The following is a 20,017-nucleotide window of genomic DNA, read 5'->3' on the forward strand; positions in this document are numbered from 1 at the left end:
ATACGAAATACGCTCATTCGTTCAGGCTGAGTTCATATAGGAGTATACTATGTGAACTCAGCCTGATCGAATGAGCGTATTTCGTATAGCGAATAGCGAGTATGTCAGTTTACCCATTTTCTTCGTCTTATCAAATGCTTGTAACTTTACTTCTTGAGGTCACATTGCATTCAATGAGGTGTCATAATGTGCAGAATTAGATAGTGCATCTATTAAAAAATGAATTTGCCCACATATGGTTTAGGTTTTTAAAATTTGGACGGTATACGCATGCACTAAAATCGAACACGCGCGATTCCCACTATACTATACTAAACGCAGGTATACGGCCTTTTTGAATAGCTCTTATGTGACCCGGTACTATGAAATTACCTTGCTCGATTTAATCTATACGCGTGCACCTGCAAAACGTGCATCGTATACCCGAATAGTATACTTCTATGCGATCGTAGCCTTATGTGACCCGGTACTATGATATTGCCTTGCTCGATTTAACTATATACGCGTGCACCTGTAAAACGTGCACCGTATACCCGAATAGTATACTTCTATGTGAACGCAGCCTAACAGAATACGTTTATACGCACGCTGGCGAAGTGACGTACTTAAATCGGATTAACTACCATAACAATAGATGAATACAATTTTGACTATAGGCCTATATCACCCGCACTCACGTTCATGCGGTAGGACCTACCGATGCATTGAACCATAGATGTCAAATCACTTGCACCTGTAAGATTAGCCTCTTTGAAAAGAGCGGTGAACGGTATTGTATTCAATCTACATGTATAGGCCCCCTATATGATTGAAGACAGGTGTGCAGACGGCTTGACGTGAGCCCACAGCCTATGATTTTTGTTTCTGGGGTCTTGTGGTGTACGCTGGTTATCATCGATGTTGAAGTGCCTATAATAGTTCAATGTAAGAAAATGAGCCAATAGACGTGATGAATAAAAGCTAATAAAGATCGGATTTTTGGATTATTAGTGGCGGTATAGGCCTACAATTAAATGTCAAAATTACGGTGCTATTCTACTTTTCAACAATAATTCATACTGACAGGCTACACCAATAAGTGTATTAGTGCAGATTTATATTTTTCGGGATACTTTCCACAGGGAGGAAGCACATGGCAAATACTATTGCCGCGGGCGCCATTTTGGAAGGTCACGTGACGTGGTCAAATGATTTTTTGACTTCAAATACTCAATGTATTTCATATCTTATGCTTGTCGTATATTTCCTTTGTATTATCGATAGTTAGTATTAATTTCGACATTACTATATCAACAAGACATTCCCTTATCAAATTAAAAGACTTTCTTACAGAAACAAATCACTGTGGCCTGATGGGATCATAGTAGTTGACCCACTTCCGCCCGGTCTAACCTTGCTTGGGGGCGCTTTTTACTATCTTCAACAGGTTCGGTTCGCTAAACTTACGACACCTTTATGTGATGACCTTAATCATATGGGCTGAGTAAGAGTTGATGTGAATTATTCATAACCGATCGATACCTTGCCTCACTTTGTTGAGAGCAAGCCAACAAAATTTGCCATTGGTTTGCCTGGCGAAACAAAAGCCGTGAATTTAGTGTCACCCCCCTGGCTTTGCACCCCCAGCCTCTTGACTTGTAATGAGTACCGCAGGTTAGTTTGCGAAGCTCCCTGGTCGGGTACTATCCCGGGGTTCTTGCCTAGCAGCTGATTTGCATGGACCGTTGAGCGTTTTGGGTTGGGCAAGGATAAAGGCAGATTCCTTCTAAAACCAATGGCAAGTTTATATACATGTACTGAGTTTACATTCAACGAAACGGTTACTTTTTATTTATGAATATTTACTTCGTTATGCTAATTAAAATTTAATTTGCATAAATCTAACTGAGCACCAGTGGTGTTATATGAATTACTGTTATACGGACTGCAGGAGCCCTCTATAATTTTCTCTTGCCATGTAACATTTGCATTTAAATCGAGCTGTAAATGCATTTTTTTCCAAAATTCTATCTGAGACTAGTAACCAATTCAGGTTCTACATGTATGTTGTGATCCTTTCCATAGTGTTTCTAGAATGCCCATGGTATTCCTTTTGTTTAGCTCGCTGCCCGAGACCGTTATCTTGAGCTATTGTGTTGATAACGGTCTCTGGGCAGCTAGCTACCTCCATTACTCTAGGTAATGGTCGAGGCAACGAACCTCAAACAAAAGGAATACAATGGATAATCTGTGAATAGAAAAGGGCTAGACGTATATTTAAAGATATATATATCACGGACATGAGACTGCAGGAGTTTAATTTTTGGACCTTTTATTTTCATTAACAAGAGACTACCGGGTGATATAGGGGGTCTTTCCATCATATCCGTGATATATTTTTTTCATTGACATGAGACTACCGGGCGATATCTGGGGTCTTTCTATCATATGTCCGTGATATTTTTCTCATTGACTTGAGACTAGGGGGTCTTTCTATCATGTCCGTATAATATTTTTTTCATTAACATGAGACTACCGGGCGATATATGGGGTCTCTCTATCATGTCCGTGATAAATTTTTCATTGACATGAGACTACCGGGAGACACAAGTGGTCTTTCCTTCATGTCCGTGATATTTTTTCATTGACATGAGACTACCGGGCGATAGAGTGGGTCTTACTATCATGTCCGTGATATATTTTTTTTCATTGGCATGAGACTACCGGGCGATATCGGGGGTCTTTGTATCATGTACGTGATATTTTTTCATTGACTTGAGACTACCGGGTGATATAGGGGTCTTTCTATCATGTCCGTATAATATTTTTTTCATTGACATGAATATACTGTCCGTGATATTTTTTTCCATTAACATGAGACTACTGGGCGATATCGGGGATCTTTCTATCGTGTCCGTGATATTTTTTTCATTGACATGAGACTACCGGGCGATATACGGGGTCTTTCTATCATGTCCGTGATAATTTTTTTCATTAACATGAGACTACCGTACCGGGCGACATAGGGGGTCTTTCCATCATGTCCGTGATATTTTATTCATCGACATGAGACTACCGGGCGATACAAGGGGTCTCTATATACTGTCCGTGGTATTTTTTTTCCATTAACATGAGACTACCGGGCGATATCGGGGATCTTTCTATCGTGTCCGTGATATTTTCTTTTCATTGACATGAGACTACCGGGCGATATCGGGGGTCTTTCTATCATGTCCGTGATACTTTTTCATAAGACTTGAGACTACCGGGTGATATAGGGGGTCTTTCTATCATGTCCGTGATAATTTTGTTCATTAACATGAGACTACCGGGCGACATAGGGGTCTTTCCATCATGTCCGTGATATTTTTTCATCGACATGAGACTACCGGGCGATACAAGGGGTCTCTATATACTGTCCGTGATATTTTTTTTCCATTAACATGAGACTACCGGGCGATATCGGGGATCTTTCTATCGTGTCCGTGATATTTTTTTTCATTGACATGAGACTACCGGGCGATCATCTTTCTATCATGTCCGTGATATATTTTTTCATTGACATGAGACTACCGGGCGATATCGGGGGTGTCTTTCTATCATGTCCGTGATATATTTTTTCATTGACATGAGACTACTGGGCGATATCGGGGGTCTTTCTATCATGTCCGTGATAACTTTTTCATTAACATGAGACTACCGGGCGACATAGGGGGTCTTTCCATCATGTCCGTGATAGTTTTTCATTGACATGAGACTACCGGGCGATATAGGCTGATATAGGGGATCTATTTGTCATGTCCGTGATACATTTTTCCATTAACATGAGACTACCGGGCGATACATGGGGTCTTTCTATGATGTCCGTGATATTTTTTTCCATTAACATGAGACTACCGGGCGATATCGGGGATCTTTCTATCGTGTCCGTGATATTTTTTTCATTGACATGAGACTACCGGGCGATATCGGGGGTCTTTCTATCATGTCCGTGATATATTTTTTCATTGACATGAGACTACCGGGCGATATCGGGGGTCTTTCTATCATGTCCGTGATATATTTTTTCATTGACATGAGACTACCGGGCGATATCGGGGGTCTTTCTATCATGTCCGTGATATATTTTTTTCATTGACATGAGACTACCGGGCGATATCGGGGGTCTTTCTATCATGTCCGTGATAATTTTTTCATTAACATGAGACTACCGGGCGACATAGGGGGTCTTTCCATCATGTCCGTGATATTTTTTTCATTGACATGAGACTACCGGCCGCGGGCGATGGGATCTATTTGTCATGTCCGTGATACATTTTTCCATTAACATGAGACTACCGGGCGATACAAGGGGTCTCTCTATGATGTCCGTGATATTTTTTTTCATTGACATGAGACTACCGGGCGATATAGGGGTCTTTCTATCATGTCCGTGATATATTTTTTCATTGACATGAAACTACCGGGCGATATCGGGGGTCTTTCTATCATGTCCGTGATATTTTTTCATTGACATGAGACTACCGGGCGATATCGGGGGTCTTTCTATCATGTCCGTGATCATTTTTTTCATTAACATGAGACTACCGGGCGACATAGGGGGTCTTTCCATCATGTCCGTGATATTTTTTCTTTGACATGAGACTACCGGGCGATATAAGCTGATATAGGGGATCTATTTGTCATGTCCGTGATACATTTTTCCATTAACATGAGACTACCGGGCGATACAAGGGGTCTCTCTATGATGTCCGTGATATTTTTTTCCATGAGACTACCGGGCGATATCGGGGATCTTTCTATCGTGTCCGTGATCTCTTATTAAAACAATTGATAAATGGAACATGGAAATAGATAATGGAAATTATGTTGGTGCTGTTTTTGTTGATCTCAGCAAAGCATTTGACATGGTAAATCATGAATTTCTTGTGCACAAATTACAGTCACTTGGTATTTCAGGAGTTGAAGGTAGCTGGTTCAAATCTTATCTAGAAAATCGAACACAGCATGTATTGGTTAATGGCAAAATTTCAAATTCAAATTTAATTAGATCCGGAGTTCCACAAGGATCTATTCTTGGTCCCTTACTGTTCTGATTTCTATAAATGACATGCCAAATTATTTAAACAACTCAATTATTGACATGTATGCTGATGATACCTTAATCTACGTTTGTCATAAAGATGTCAGTACTATTGAAAATCTCCTAAACGATGACCTTATGTCATTAAATAATTGGCTTGATGATAACCATATGAAAGCAAATGTAAACAAAACAAAGGTAATGTTGCTGGGTACGCCATTTAAAACAAGACAAATTAGTGATTTTAATGTAACTATGAATGATATTGTACTTGAAAATGTAAATTCGTTTAAGTATCTTGGTGTTTCTATTGATTCAAACTTAAAATGGAATGATCATGTTAACAACGTTTGCCGAAAGGTATGTAATGGCCTTGGTATCATGAGGAGAATTAAGCCATTTGTACCAAAGAGTTCCCTTATCACAATTTATAACACATTGATACTTCCTCACTTTGATTATGGAATGGTTGTCTGGAGTAGTTGTACGGAAACTAATATAAATAGGCTTCAAAAACTCCAGAATACTGCCATGACAATTATTTTATGTATGCCATTCCGTACACACATCAAAGATATGTTAATGACTTTAGGCTTCATGGATATTCGTAGTCGAATTTTATATAATAATGGGTGTATGATGTACAAAGTTTTGAATAATATGACACCTGTTTACCTTAATGATTTATTTCATGCAGTTAGTTCTATCCATGCTGTACATATACGAACAAGCAAAGCTGGAAATCTTTACAAGCCTAGTTTTAATACTTATTATGGTAAAAGTACGTTTCAATATCAAGGATGTATCACATGGAATCTTATTTCAAAGGATATCCGAGATGCAAAATCATTCTCGTCTTTTAAAACAGCTTTTAAAAAGATCTGAAATTATGTTAATGTATCTTGCCATTTATGAGTCATCATCTTGCTCTGCATTCTTAAATTATGTTTTCAATTGCAATAGGTTTTTTAGCATATCAATGTATATTTCTTATGTATTTTCTAATGGTTTTTTTTTATCAATTATCCTATTTATGTATATATATACAAATTCAAAGTATAGACCTCTGGCAAGGCAACCGTTACTTAAAGTTTCACGGAATACCCTCACTTACGATCATTGGGTAAACCGATCATCAGACGGATAGTTTGTCATGATTTCAAATTTACAGAAATGTTTATACGAGTATATACATTCTGTGGTGTCAAAATCATGACGAACCAAGCCAACCAGAACAGTCTCTACTCCAAAAGTAGTCGAGAGTGCTCAACCACTAAAAATAGTGGGGGCGTATTATAACAAGTTTACTTTACAAGTGACTAACTTTGGAATTTTAGAGTGCTCAAACCCATTACAGGTGAGCAATAGAAACAAATTCAAAGTATAGACCTCACCTGTAATGGGTTTGAGCACTCTAAAATTCCAAAGTTAGTCACTTGTAAAGTAAACTTGTTATGTATATATATATATATCTTTTATGTCTTTTACATCAGCATGTCTCTCAATATTATGGTTTTTATGGTTCGATTATATGTTTATGTCAATATTTATATTCTTATGCAATTCTTATGAAGTTTCTAATGATTTTATCAAATATTCAATAATGTATATACATATCTTTTATGTCTTTTACGTCAACGTGTCTCTTAATCATGGTTTTATGGATGGATTATATGTTTTATGTAAATATTCATTTTCTTTTAACATGTAAAACTGTGTTTTATACGTTAAGCAGGGCCCTGCTGAAAATCAATTTTTATTGAGCAGGTTACCCTGTTGAAATATTGTGAAATAAATAAATAATAAAATACCGGGCGATATCGGGGTCTTTCTATCATGTCCGTGATATATTTTTCATTGACATGAGACTACCGGATGATACATGGGGCCTTTCTATCATGTCCGTGATATTTTTTAACATTGACACGAGACAACCGGATAACAGGGGGTTTTCTATCATGTCCGTGACTATATTTTTTTCATTAACATGTGATATAGGGGTCTTTCTATCATGTCCGTGATATTTCTTTTTCACTGATGTAACCGGCATCAGAATGGTTGGTCTTAATAATAAGGGTAGGGTTTGAAATGTTAGGACTTAAGGTATATGATTATTTACCATGTTTATTATTTTGTTTATTTTGATTGTGTCATTCTTAATTAATGTAGGTTTTTGGCTTCATATCAAATTATATTTCTATCTGTTGTGTAATTAATCGATCAGGATCATCATCAAGTTCAGTTATTTTCCATCATAATCATCATTGTCTTTGAAATTGTTTTTAATAGGTCATGGTTTATCTTTAATTTGAAAAGGTCATTCACCTCATGCATTGATAATGAACACGCTGCATCCTTTGATTCTCAAGTTTATGAGTTCTTCAAATATTTATGTCTTCATTGTTTATTGTCTTCCATTCATAGAAGTTTTAAGAGCACTTTAGCAATTGATTCCTTTTATATGAGTGTGTATTGTTATCCTAAAAACTTAAGTGTGGTGTAAATTATTGCCACTTATCTTTTAGCTTAAGATTGTAGGTGACCTACTTATGAATATTCATGAGAAAGTTTTATCTCTTTATCAGGTTATGTATTGTTAATATTTGTCATTAAGTAAATGCTTTGTTAGGGATATTATTTATGCTGTTGCAGCCACTGCCAAAGTTTAAAGATGCGCGCCGCATAGCATTATTATGGTATTATAACACTAAATTCCTTTACGTTTCAAACGAGAGGTATTTTTCAAGGTAAATATACCGGCATTTCAGTGTGAATGATTATTTAGTGGTGTGCGCCTGTATACTGGTGGTCCTATTTGACTAAGTTGCCAGTTTATTATTAGGTCATATAAACCCGATCTTGGTAAAATTCTCATTATTATTCATAAGATGACGCACGACATGAGACTACCGGTATATAGCCAAAGCCATATCGCATGTGAATGCAAATATACAAGATTGTTTACTTTAAATATTGTTAATCGCAGCCCGTAAGCCTATGACTCTATTACGTACGGTCTACTCCCATTCTGTCCTCAAATAATTTCGTTCTCTCCGGGCCACAGTGTCATCGCCCCGATATCTAATTCATAGGGTATGCAGTAAGTCTTCATAATATTTGAAGGGGTGTGAACTTATTTTTGGACACGCCTCTATTATAATGATACCCACACAGTTATCTGTCTGTACACAGCTTATATTTTGATTGCAGTGACTGTTTCCTTTGTTAGCACATGTCAGTCATGATGGTTACTGGACCATGTAAACCACGGTGCTCGAGACAAACTGCTGGCCCTAGGTAAAATGCACGAAGTCAATTTCTAGTGTCTATTGTAAAAGTATGTACACAAGGATTTTGGGAGTGGCTTAGTGCAGTACAATAAAATGATGGTACCTGAAAAAATTAAGAAAAAAACACCATATAGGGCCTATTGCTATCATTTTTGTTTCAAATTTGTGTCAAGGGGTTGTATTTACCCCCTCCTCCTCTTTTTCCACAATCAGGGTAACTTGGGGTAAATGGAACGATGAGAATACACTTTCTTCAATCAAGAACAAAATTGGGCAACATCATACCGAGTGTTCTATTTCATACCCCAAACTTGACTCGGTATTGGTCTCAAAGGTTGCCACATAAAGTGGTGCTATGTCCCGGCGGGGGTGGGGGTCACTCCCATTGTGGCCTGTACAAAAACGCGTAAAAAGGGTAGTTTTTCGTGGATACGCGCGTAACGCGTTTAGGGTGTCAAAAACATGAAATTTTGGAAAAAAGGGTAGCAAAATTGCAATTGCTAATACGCGGAAATGAAATTTAGGGTATGAAATTTGATGCAAGGGATAAAATCCCTGTTTAGGGTATTGTTTTAGCCAAGGGTTAATGTTTAGGGTGCTTTTCATAAGTTGATTATCGCGGATGGTGTACAGGCCACAATGGGAGTGACCCCACCCCCCCCCCGGGTGCTACGTCGATTCAGTGAACAATATACTTGGGGGGGCCTATACCAATTTAAGGGTATTGATTCCCAAATATTTGAATATTGTGTTTAAATGTTTTAAACCAAAAAACAACAGATTTTAATGATGAAATTATGTAAAGTGCTAATTAGCTAATTAATTAATTTGGTGTTCCATATACGGTACCCCACAACAGATTCACTTGGGGGTAAATGAAACACGGTTGACTGACTTTAAATATATATATAAGATTCTAATATTTTTTGGCTAATTGGTTAAAATATTATGAAATTCTATACATGTATTACAAATAACAGACGACGGTCGACATTATTCAATGTGGCAACAGCCAATAGCGTAAACAAAACAGACAATATGACGGTAATAGGCCTAATTATTTTTCCCCGAGCCAACGTGCGTTTTTAGCTCCATTGGCCCCGTTAAAAAAATGCACAAAATATATTTCCCAGTGCAATGTATACATATTCACATAAAAATAAATAATTTTGGATTCAAAATGAATGTGAAGAAAAACATTATTATAGCCGGGAGTGGGAATCGATCTCGGGACCATGTGCGTTCCAGGCGAAGACACTACTGCTGCACCACACATATACATAGGTACACGTAGGGGGAAATTTATAATTATTATATCATACCGGGTAACATATCGTGCGTTATTCATACAAAAAATTCAAAAAAACAGTACTTACAACGAGGTACACTGTCGAACCTCAACGGATTTAGACTGATAAAATAGTGCTTGATAACATGCGTACACTTTTGGAATTTTTGAGACATTTTCGGGTTTACGTGTAAAACCAACGACGACGTCTAAATTCAATCAATCTTGCACCCCCCCCCCACCGACAAATAACTAATTCATGGTAGATTACCCCCGGCCCCCTATTGATTTAAAAAAAACCTGAAACCATTTTTTCTGTTATGTACCAAGAGAAACTACGTGGTAGGCCATATAATTATTACCATGCATGTTTATAAAAAAAACACCAAAAAAACATGAAAACAAAATTATTGTTGTTATTCTTTTGTTTAGTCACAAAATATATGTTAAATAAATAAACTATTCGGATGTCTTTTAAATGTAAATATAGCTATGAATGTAGGCTCCTTGTGGGTAATGCCCCTTGTTCCAATTACCAACACTGCTGTTCCATTTACCCCAATTTGTGTAACTGAAAAACCATGACCATGTATATAGGCCTATATGTATTTGGACCAAGTACCGGGCCGAGTACAAGAAACAAAGCATACAAATTTGGAGTTAATCTGTTAAAACAAGTTGTAAAAAAACACATTATCTACTTATTGAAACAAACAAAAAATCGTAGTATGGATACCTTCCCGACCACAGAAAGTGACTTATTGCTTAAACAGTAAGCCCGTTTGGCCAGTTCTCCACAGAAGAACTGACTTACACCTGTTGCTTTGATGACAGGCAGAACAGAATTTACATGGATACATTTTCACTTTGACTAATTCCCTAAGGAACTTAGACCATAAACAGGGTTCATCTTTAAGCGTTCCATGCAAGAATTAGTCTCTTAAATAGCCTTATGTACTAGGCCTTTAGTTCAATAGACATTTACTAGCTTCGAATTTTTAATGGGGGTTTTCGATCAAATTTACGTATGAGTCCGCCGCCCCCTAATCTGCAAACACCCCGGGCAAACACCCTTGGCAAATTTCATTTCAAACGTCGTAAAAAAATAAATATCAGAGGTTTTAAAACATGATATTAGGCCCCCCCCCCTACATGACTATTATGAAATAAATTTTCCTCAATTTAAGACCATGAATCTTCTAAGTGAAGGAATATTCAAGAGACAGTGTTTTGAAATCCAGGCTACACATCAAATTGTCAACAAACCCCCCTTTTTGGGCACCCCCGGGGTACCCCAGTATATGACGCCTAACCATAAATGACAAGACGGCTCTCGAACCACGAGTCTCGCCTGTTTTCTAGACCGCCTGCTTTCGCGATTACTCTTGGTACATAGAAGTAAATGAACCTGCAACAACCCATGGTATTACTAGTATATTACCCCGAAATGAACTTCCAAAAAATTGGCTCTAAATATTGACTGTACCCACAAAGTTTCATGCCCATACGATAGGTTTTACTAATTTGACCTCATCTGACCCCTGGATGACCTCGGATGACCCCGAAATGACCTTCCAAACATGTGGCTCTAAATGTTGACTGTACCCACCAAGTTTCATGCCCCTACGACAGTTTTTAGTAATTTGACCTCAAATGACCATGGATGACCTTCGAAAAATTTGGCTCTAAATGTTGACTGTACCCACTACCCACCAAGTTTCATGCCCATACGATAGTTTTTAGTAATTTTTCCTCAGATGACCCATGGGTGACCTCGGAATGACTCTGAAATGACCTTCCAAAAAGTTGGCTCTAAATGTTGACTGTAGGCCCCTACCCACCAAGTTTAATGACCATACAACAATTTTTAGTAATTTGACCTCAGATGACCCCTTGGTGACCCCGGATGACCCCAAAATGACCTAAAAATATAATCAAGTCGAGAACCTCTAGTTGCTCTACTCCCCACCAAGCTACGTCACTGTATAGGCCTACCCCATACGGATCTGCAGATATTTTTTTCACAGGGTATTTTGCTTGTTATCTTCTGCCTAACCCCCTTCCTCCTCCCCCGTACTGCCCATCCTGCCCTCTCGCACTTTCCCCCATCGCTGAGCAGCTCGACACACTTGCCCCTATCACTGTACAAAATACGCCAAAGCATGGGGAAATACATAGCTAGCCTGAGAGCAACAAAAACATTTGACCTCAAATGACCTATGGTGACCTTCAAATGACCTTGAATTTATGTGACACAACTTCATAACATAAAGAATTTCATACTTCACATATGCCCCAAGTTTCCTTGCAATAGGATTTGAAATCAAAGCCTATTTCACCCTTTTTTATTTTGCCATTAAACTTTGGTACACTAAGCAAGTATTTTACTTGGAAAAGTATACCCTTTTTCCTGATTTTTGGCGTTTTTGACACCCAAGCAGGTCCCGGCCCCAACTCAACACAAAGTTGGCAACCATGACAGTTACCAAATAGCGCGGAAAAGGGGTAATTTTTTTACCAGTACAAAGGACCGCGAAATTGGCATAATAGGGGTATTTAATTTGCACTGTCCGCAAAATTTGACTGTGAAATCAGCAAAATAGCTAGGGGGTATTTAATTTGCACTGTCCGCGAAATTTGGATAAAAGGGGTATTTGGGAAAATCCGATAACTTTATGTCAATATTTAGTGTCATTGAAAAGGGGTGCATGAAATTCTAGTCAGTGTTTTAAAATCTAGTCAATGAAAACAAAAAAGGGGTTATGTAGGCCTATTTTTGGCCAAATTTTGTCCTCGATTTTGCATGAAAAAGGGGAGTAAATTTGATGATAAATCATTGCAAAGGGGATCTTTAAAAAATTTGGTAACTCTCATGGTTGCCAACTTTTGTGTTGAGTTGGGGGCCGGGAAACAGGTACAGCGCTGTACTTGCCCAATGCTGAAAAACAACCCTTTTTACTTGTTTTTGTACATGAGCATGGTGCCCACCTTGAAATACAAGTGCCCCCCCCGGGCCAAATTGTCACCCCCCCCCCCTACACCGACAACCGTGGACCCTTATTGTGTGTGTGGTTGTTAACAGTGAAACCGTGGACCCACACACACAGACATATCATAATCCAAACCTGGACTTCTTTGATATTTCACCGCTACGGAAAAGTGATAACATAGTCTCCTGCCTTTATCAGGCGAGACAAAAAACTTGGGGGCAGGCATTCAAAAATATTTTTGTGTCGCAAATATAAAAGTCGACAAAAGTTGGAGTTTGCCTATAAATAGTGCAGGCCGGGGTTAGTTGTAACAGCGCATTTCGGTTGGTTCCAAAAGGCCATTATAACATGTTGTGAATTGTAGAGAACTAGGGCGGTACCGCACCATAGCTGAACCATGTGCCTTCGACAGTATCTTGTGGTATACCACTGTCACCTGGGGGGGCACCAGTCAAAACATCTTGTGAGTTCGAGATATAGACCCAAAAAGGAATATTTAGGCCGAATGAGGAGTGGCAATAAATTTTACTCCCCCACCCTTCCCGGGGGAGGTCGTAATTTTTTGCACAGCCCCTAACGAGATATGGAAAAGGACCCAAAATAGTAATATTGGCCCGGGTCTTATGAGGGGGGTCACCTCCAGTGGGGAAAATATTTTGAATACACACACCCGTTTCTCTTTCATTTGGCATGTGCAAGAGGGGGGGGGGGGGGTAAAGATTTTGTTGACAGGCCGAGAGAGGGAGGCAAGCGATTTATGATCATTCTATTCAGATACTTCCCTTTCTCCCACTGAAACATTATCACTCGCACCACGGAAGTGCTTTCACTAAATATATTTTGATATAGAAAGTTATTTGCCCACAAGTTCAAATGTGGGCAAATGAGAGTTGATTGATCTACCACATGCTATACTTTTGTACCTTAGAAATTAGCAGATAGGCAAGGTCTGCTTGTTTTCTGTAGACAATAATAATTATTGGGACATAAAACAATACGTTTCCGAGAAAAACATGTTTTACGGATACTAAAAAGTATGTTACTAATAACGGAGTCGACTCCTCCGCTGTTTATATCTCTCATTGGCCCGATTCCTTTTTGAAATTTAAGTTTTTTAAATGTTGAATACCTTGAATCTTAAAAGGTTCAAAATATTACACTGTATCTTTAATAGTTAAAGGAATAACTATTAATTAAGGAATAACTATTATTATAGGATATATATAACTCTTAACTTAAACGTCACTATGTGAAACAGGAAATTTTGAAAAATCACCCAACACCAATATGTGTTGCGAGTCATGTGACAGATGATCTTTTCTTATTTCAGGTTTTGTATTGTATTTTGCCAAATTTGAAACAAATTTGCTCCATTACATGTATTTTAAATTTTCTACACGATGAACTTTTTTTTCTAAATGACCCCCTTTACACAATTGTTTATACCCAATGACCCCCTTTTTCATTTTGTTAAACCCAATGCCATTTACCAAAAGACCCTACTTCCTGACGTTGGTAGGCCCATAACCAAGTTCAAGTCCACCCCCCCCCCCCAAGGAAAAAATCGAGGCAAAAGCAATCAAAGCAAAAACAAACAAAACAACAAAACTAAACAAACAGCCATAAATTTTGCTGGTCAGTTTCTTTTTTCCGAATTATATTAACAGTGTGTATATTGATCCATGCTGAAGGTTGTAAATAATGTGAAGCGATAATTCCTCGAGATAATTCCTCGATTCATCATTGCAGATCATTGCAGAACTGTGTTAAGTATTAATTACAATATAAGGGGCTGTGCAATAATTATGAGCCCTGGGGGGAGGGTAAAATTGGGGGGGGCAAGAAATTGTTGGCGAGCCGAAAGGGGGGGGGGAAGCAATTTTTGGCACACATTCTTGGGGCGCATTTTAAATAAAACACTCTAAAAAGGCTTACGAAAAACGTACAGAAATGCTTATGCAAATTTTCCTGCTCGCTGCGCTCACAACATGTATATAAACCATTTAATGTTTGCAAATTGGGATCCCAAAAATTGTGCATGTGCAAGGGGAGGGGGTAAAGATTTTTTGGCAGGCCGAGAAGGGGGGGGGTACAAGCGATTTTTGGCGGGCCGAGGGGGGGGCAAGCGATTTTTGGTGAGACATTTGGAAATTTTACCCCGGGGGTGGGCTCATAATTATTGCACAGCCCCTAACATGCGCTTGCTCGCATACCCGGATTGAATAAATACGGTATATGCAGCCAGCTGTCACCTGTGTATATAGGACATTTATATTTGAAGACCTGTATTTTAAACCCTTTTCAAACAATACTAACAATGAAAATGATTCTCTTGTTGGATGTCTAATTTATCTTATTGAAATATCGCCCATAACAGTCATTGAGAAGGTTTGTCTTTGGTGTGAATGTGTCTAATGTGCGATTTAAGATAAGCACGTTGTGCAAAGCATTTCTGACAATACTCACACTGATATGGTTTCGCTGTACTGTGCACTATCATATGGCGTTCCAAACTCCTCTTTGTTGCGAGGCATTTCTCACAATGATCACACTGATAAGTTTTCTCTTTAATGTGAACGTCCATAATGTGTCGTTTGAGCCTGGTGTTATCTGGAAAGCATTTCTTACAATGTTCACATTCTAATCGTTTCTCGTTTGTGTGTTTTGTGTGAGTTTGTATGTGAGTTTTTATGTGGCGTGCGAGATCCTTGTTTGTAGAGTAACATTTCACACAATACGTACATTGATAGGGTTTCTCCTTGGTGTGCCTTCTAAGAATGTGTATTTTGAGATTATTGCTTCCTGTAAAGCATTTCTGACAATACTCACACTGATATGGTCTCTCGTTAGTGTGAGTTCTGATGTGTCTTTTAAGGTTTTCCTTCTGAGCAAAGCCTTCCTGACAATACTCACACAGATATGGTTTTGTGTGAACTCTGATGTGTATATTAAGGTTTTACTTCCGAGTAAAGCATTTCCGACAATACTCACACTGATATGGTTTCTCTTTGGTGTGAGTTCTGATATGTACATTAAGGTTTTCCTTCGAAGCAAAGCATTCCTGACAATGCTCACACTGATATGGTTTCTCTTTGGTGTGAATTCTTAAGTGTATTGTGAGTCTTCTTTCCTCGATGAAGATCTTCCCGCAATACTCGCATTGATAGGGGTTTTCTAGCAAGTGCTTTCTCTTAATATGTATTTTGAGACTATTACTTTGTACGAAGCATTCCTGACAATACTCGCACTGATATGGTTTCTCGTTAGTGTGAGTTCTGATGTGCCTTTTAAGGGTTTCCTTCCGAGCAAAGCATTCCTGACAATACTCACACTGATATGGTTTCTCTTTGGTGTGGATTCTGATGTGCAATGTGAGATCCCTGTTCTTGATGAAGGATTTCCCACAATATTCACATTGATGGGGTTTCTCGTGCGTGTGAACTCTAATAATGTGCTCTCTCCGATTAGTCATATACGAAAAGCATCTCTGGCAATACTCACACTGATATGGTTTCTCTTTGGTGTGAGTTCTGATGTGTACATTAAGGTTGGCCTTCGAAGCAAAACATTTCTGGCAATACTCACACTTATATGGTTTCTCTTTGGTATGAGTTCTGATATGGAATTTCAACTTACTACTAGTCCGGAAACATTTCCCGCAATGTTCACACTGGAAAAGTTTAGGCCCGTGGGTTATTAAATGCACTTTGAGGTACATACTATCTGCAAAGCATTTATGACAATACTCACACTTAAAAGGTGTATCTGTGACATGATGCCTGTGAAGGTGCCGTTTCAAAGTCGCCTGTGTTGATAAGTATTTCTGACAATAATTACACTGATATGTTTTCGGATGTGGTTTCTCCCTGGGTTTCTCTTTGGTGTGAGTTCTGATGTGTTCTTTGAGTGTGCAATTAGATGCAAAACATTTCTGACAATCGTCACACTGATAGCTTTTTCCTTTGATGCTAGTTTGAGTGTGCCTCTTCAGGCTATAACTATGTACAAATCGTTTTTGACAATACTGACACTGATATGGTTCCTCTATGGTGTGAGTTCTGATATGTATTGTTAGGTTTTTTGTCAGAGCAAAACGCTTCTGACAATACTCACACCGATATCGTTTCCTATTGGTGTGAGATCTGATATGGTATTTCAATAACCTCGTTGTACTGAAAAATTTCTCGCAATAGTCACACTGATAGGGTTTCCCTGTGTTGTTAATTTCAATGTGGTTACTTTTAATGTGATTTTTGAGACTACTACTGCGTGCGAATCGCTTTTGGCAATACTCACACTGATATGGTTTCTTTTTGGTGTGAGTTCTGATGTGTAGTTCAAGAGTTTCCTTTAGATCAAAATATTTCTGACAACACTCACACTGAAATGTGTGAGATTTCAAGTGTCGTGTGAGGTTACTACTACGAACAAATCGTTTTTGACAATATTCACACTGATACGGTTTCTCTTTGGTGTGAGTTATGATATGTGCTTTCAATTTGCATTGGGATGGAAAACATTTCTGACAATAGTCACATTGATATGGTGCCTCTATGTTGTGAGTTCTTACAACATGTGCTTTCTTGCATTGAAGTTTGCTATATTTCATCCTGTGTCTGCGTTTATGATGTGAAAGTTTGTCAAAAGAGACAAAACTGGTTCTGCAGATTGTACATCTGAGTGGTTGTAACATTGATGCCATTCTCTTGTGGTGACGGTCACTCTATATTGCTATGCACGCAATTTCCTGCATTAAAACACACAAAATACACATAAATATTATCTTGAGCTTGAAAACACTTATTTTTTTAAATATGTCAAAATATGAGTGCCCCAAAACATAACAAATTCAATGATGCAACTCGCAAGAGCAAAAAAAAAAAAGGGGGGTGGTCTAGGTAAAATTTCGACAAGCCGTATCTCTGAGACTGCTCGAAGTAGAATGCTAAATTTTTTCCAAGTGTTCATTATTCCCATCGATGTATGCTAAAATGATTTTCAGCAAATTCTGAGGGGGTGACCTGCCTACCCATTGGTTGATTTGACATAGAATGACCCTACTTAGGGGCTGTGCAATAATTATGAGCCCTTGGGGGAAGGTAAAATTGGGAGGGGGGCAAGATATTTTGGCGAGCCGAAAGAGGGGGGACAGGCATATTCATGGGGCGCTTTTTAAATAAAACACTCTAAAAAGGCTTAGGAAAACAGTACGGAAACGCTTTAATATGCAAATTTATATATCTACAATCTTAGAAATATTTGTTCGAACACTTTTAAGGCCTTATTGGAAATGGTCCCCCTTCTACCCCCCTGTACAATGTTGGCATGCCCAATATGCTCATCTTCACCATATCTTCTCCCAACATTGTTTGGTGGGGAAAGGGGAGGGGGTATGCTTAAGATGAACATTGAGACAACACTATTATAATTCTTAGTTTCCAGTGACTCATATAGCGTGCACTCTAAGCTAAGAAGAACATAGAAATTACAGTGGGTGTTCGAACACATTTTTTCCGGGATTGTCTACAAAATTGCTTAGCAAAATCATCTGATTTTAGTTTTTGGACAATAACTCTGCAGTTACGCCATCGATCTTAATGCAATTTGGCACACATGTCAGAAACATGATTTGCTATCATCTCACAGAATATGGAGGAAATCAATGAATATTTGGATAGCGGTCAGTTACCATATATTTAATATAGCGTTTTGTACACACAAATACATGCCTTAATGGTGTATGTGCTATGCTAATTGCGCATATGTACATAATAAACTAAGAGGAGGGATTAAAATTGTATTTTCAGCTAAAAATAAAAATAAAAATAAACATTACTCGTAAATTCAATGTTATTTATTTAAATGTCACACAGTACCACTGTATGATAAATGGGGAGGGGGGTCGAGAACGAGGGAGAGAGAGCGAGTGATAGGAAGGAGAGATACGCATCGGATACGCACATTTATTGTTTTAAAAATAGTTTATAATAAAAACATCACTTGACCAACATTTAAGAAATTTAGCCTAATGTGTGAAATTGTGTTGTATTAAACATTTTAAATACACACACCATGGTTAGGATGGTCAAATGGTAATTCGTAATGATTTACACACATAGACAAGCACGCATATCCATCGATTTACCATATAATAGAAAAGTAAATCTTATTATTCTTTATATTTTGTGGTCAACCGTGCATACTGTGTGTTTTCAATGGGGAGATGAGCAACGATTCACCTTTACCATAAATAGGGTTTCACACTTTCAGTGTACATCAGACAGGGTCTAATTCTGCATAAAACCGGGCAACGTTATTTCTATAGATCTGCTGCGCATTCAAATTGCATTGTATTGCATCGTAATTTCATTTGTGTCTATGCTAATTATGTTTACGCAACATGAACTCACGTGTTTTCGAGCAAATTCGCCGATAATAGGTGATCAAAAGCGATCGGAATGTTACAAAAGTACAGATCGCATTCAGCTTACTTCATATGAGATGATCTTTGGAAAAATACGGCATAATTTGTCTTGGTGTTTGTGGAATGCCATGCAGTAAAATATTAATATGTTGCGGCAATTCATGATTGACAACTAACAATCGGCGTGTCCTTCGTATCCTCCACTGTCAATTTCTTATCCACTCACTAATCCTTACAAAAGCTTTGTGTTGATTACGTAATGTGTGGAGGCAAATTGCAATAAGTACAATGAAATAATGAGTAGGGCGGGATCCGAGGCGGGTTTCTTCTTCATCTTACGTAACAGTATTGTTCTGCAAAAAAACCCGGAAGCTTGTCGTTTGGAGCTCTAGCTGAAATACAGCAAGATAATGTAAGATAGTAAATGTAAACCTGTATTTTAGCTAGAGTATCTCGAGCTAGTGTACATATTGTTATACCCACAGAAGAGACAACGCAAATCATGTTTTAACGAACTTTGCCCCTGTGAGATTGCATATAGGCCTAAAAATAAAGGTCATTATCTATCATGCTTATAATGATCGGTGTTTGTTTAATCGGAAGACAGCATTTTTGAAGTGTTTATATTTTCTTTTATTCCAATCAAATATAATGGCAATCATGAAAAAACCCTGAACTTGCATACCAATCATTAAAATATGTCAGTTAAAATTGATTTATGTGTCATATACATTGCGCATGTGTGTCTTTTAATGTGCAATTGGTCTTGAACTTGAAACATATTGACCAGCAAGTGACATTTGCACTTTTTATTACTTTTTATTCTTCCTTCTTTTTTTAATTCATGGTTTTCTTTTTAGTTTGATTGTTTGATTTATCTTCTTTTATTTCTTTTTAGTGTTTTCTTTGCTATTTTGTTTTGGTTTCCTTTCTTTGCTTCTTTCATCTATTTTTTTTTTTGGG

At 38.0% G+C, this 20,017-nt stretch overlaps 2 protein-coding genes across 2 annotated transcripts in view; both read right to left on the bottom strand.

Annotated features, from left to right (window-relative positions):
- LOC140144687 (uncharacterized) overlaps positions 1-20,017 on the bottom strand; it is a 156,042-nt gene that overhangs the window by 131,773 nt on the left and 4,252 nt on the right. The window lies entirely within an intron of this gene.
- On the bottom strand, positions 15,298-17,370 carry LOC140144688 (uncharacterized). Its single transcript, XM_072166498.1, has one exon. The coding sequence runs from the start codon at positions 17,330-17,332 to the stop codon at positions 15,587-15,589; it is 1,746 nt and encodes a 581-aa protein (XP_072022599.1). The 5' UTR covers positions 17,333-17,370; the 3' UTR covers positions 15,298-15,586.

Source organism: Amphiura filiformis, unplaced genomic scaffold, assembly GCF_039555335.1.
Source record: "Amphiura filiformis unplaced genomic scaffold, Afil_fr2py scaffold_72, whole genome shotgun sequence".
NCBI lineage: Eukaryota > Metazoa > Echinodermata > Ophiuroidea > Amphilepidida > Amphiuridae > Amphiura > Amphiura filiformis.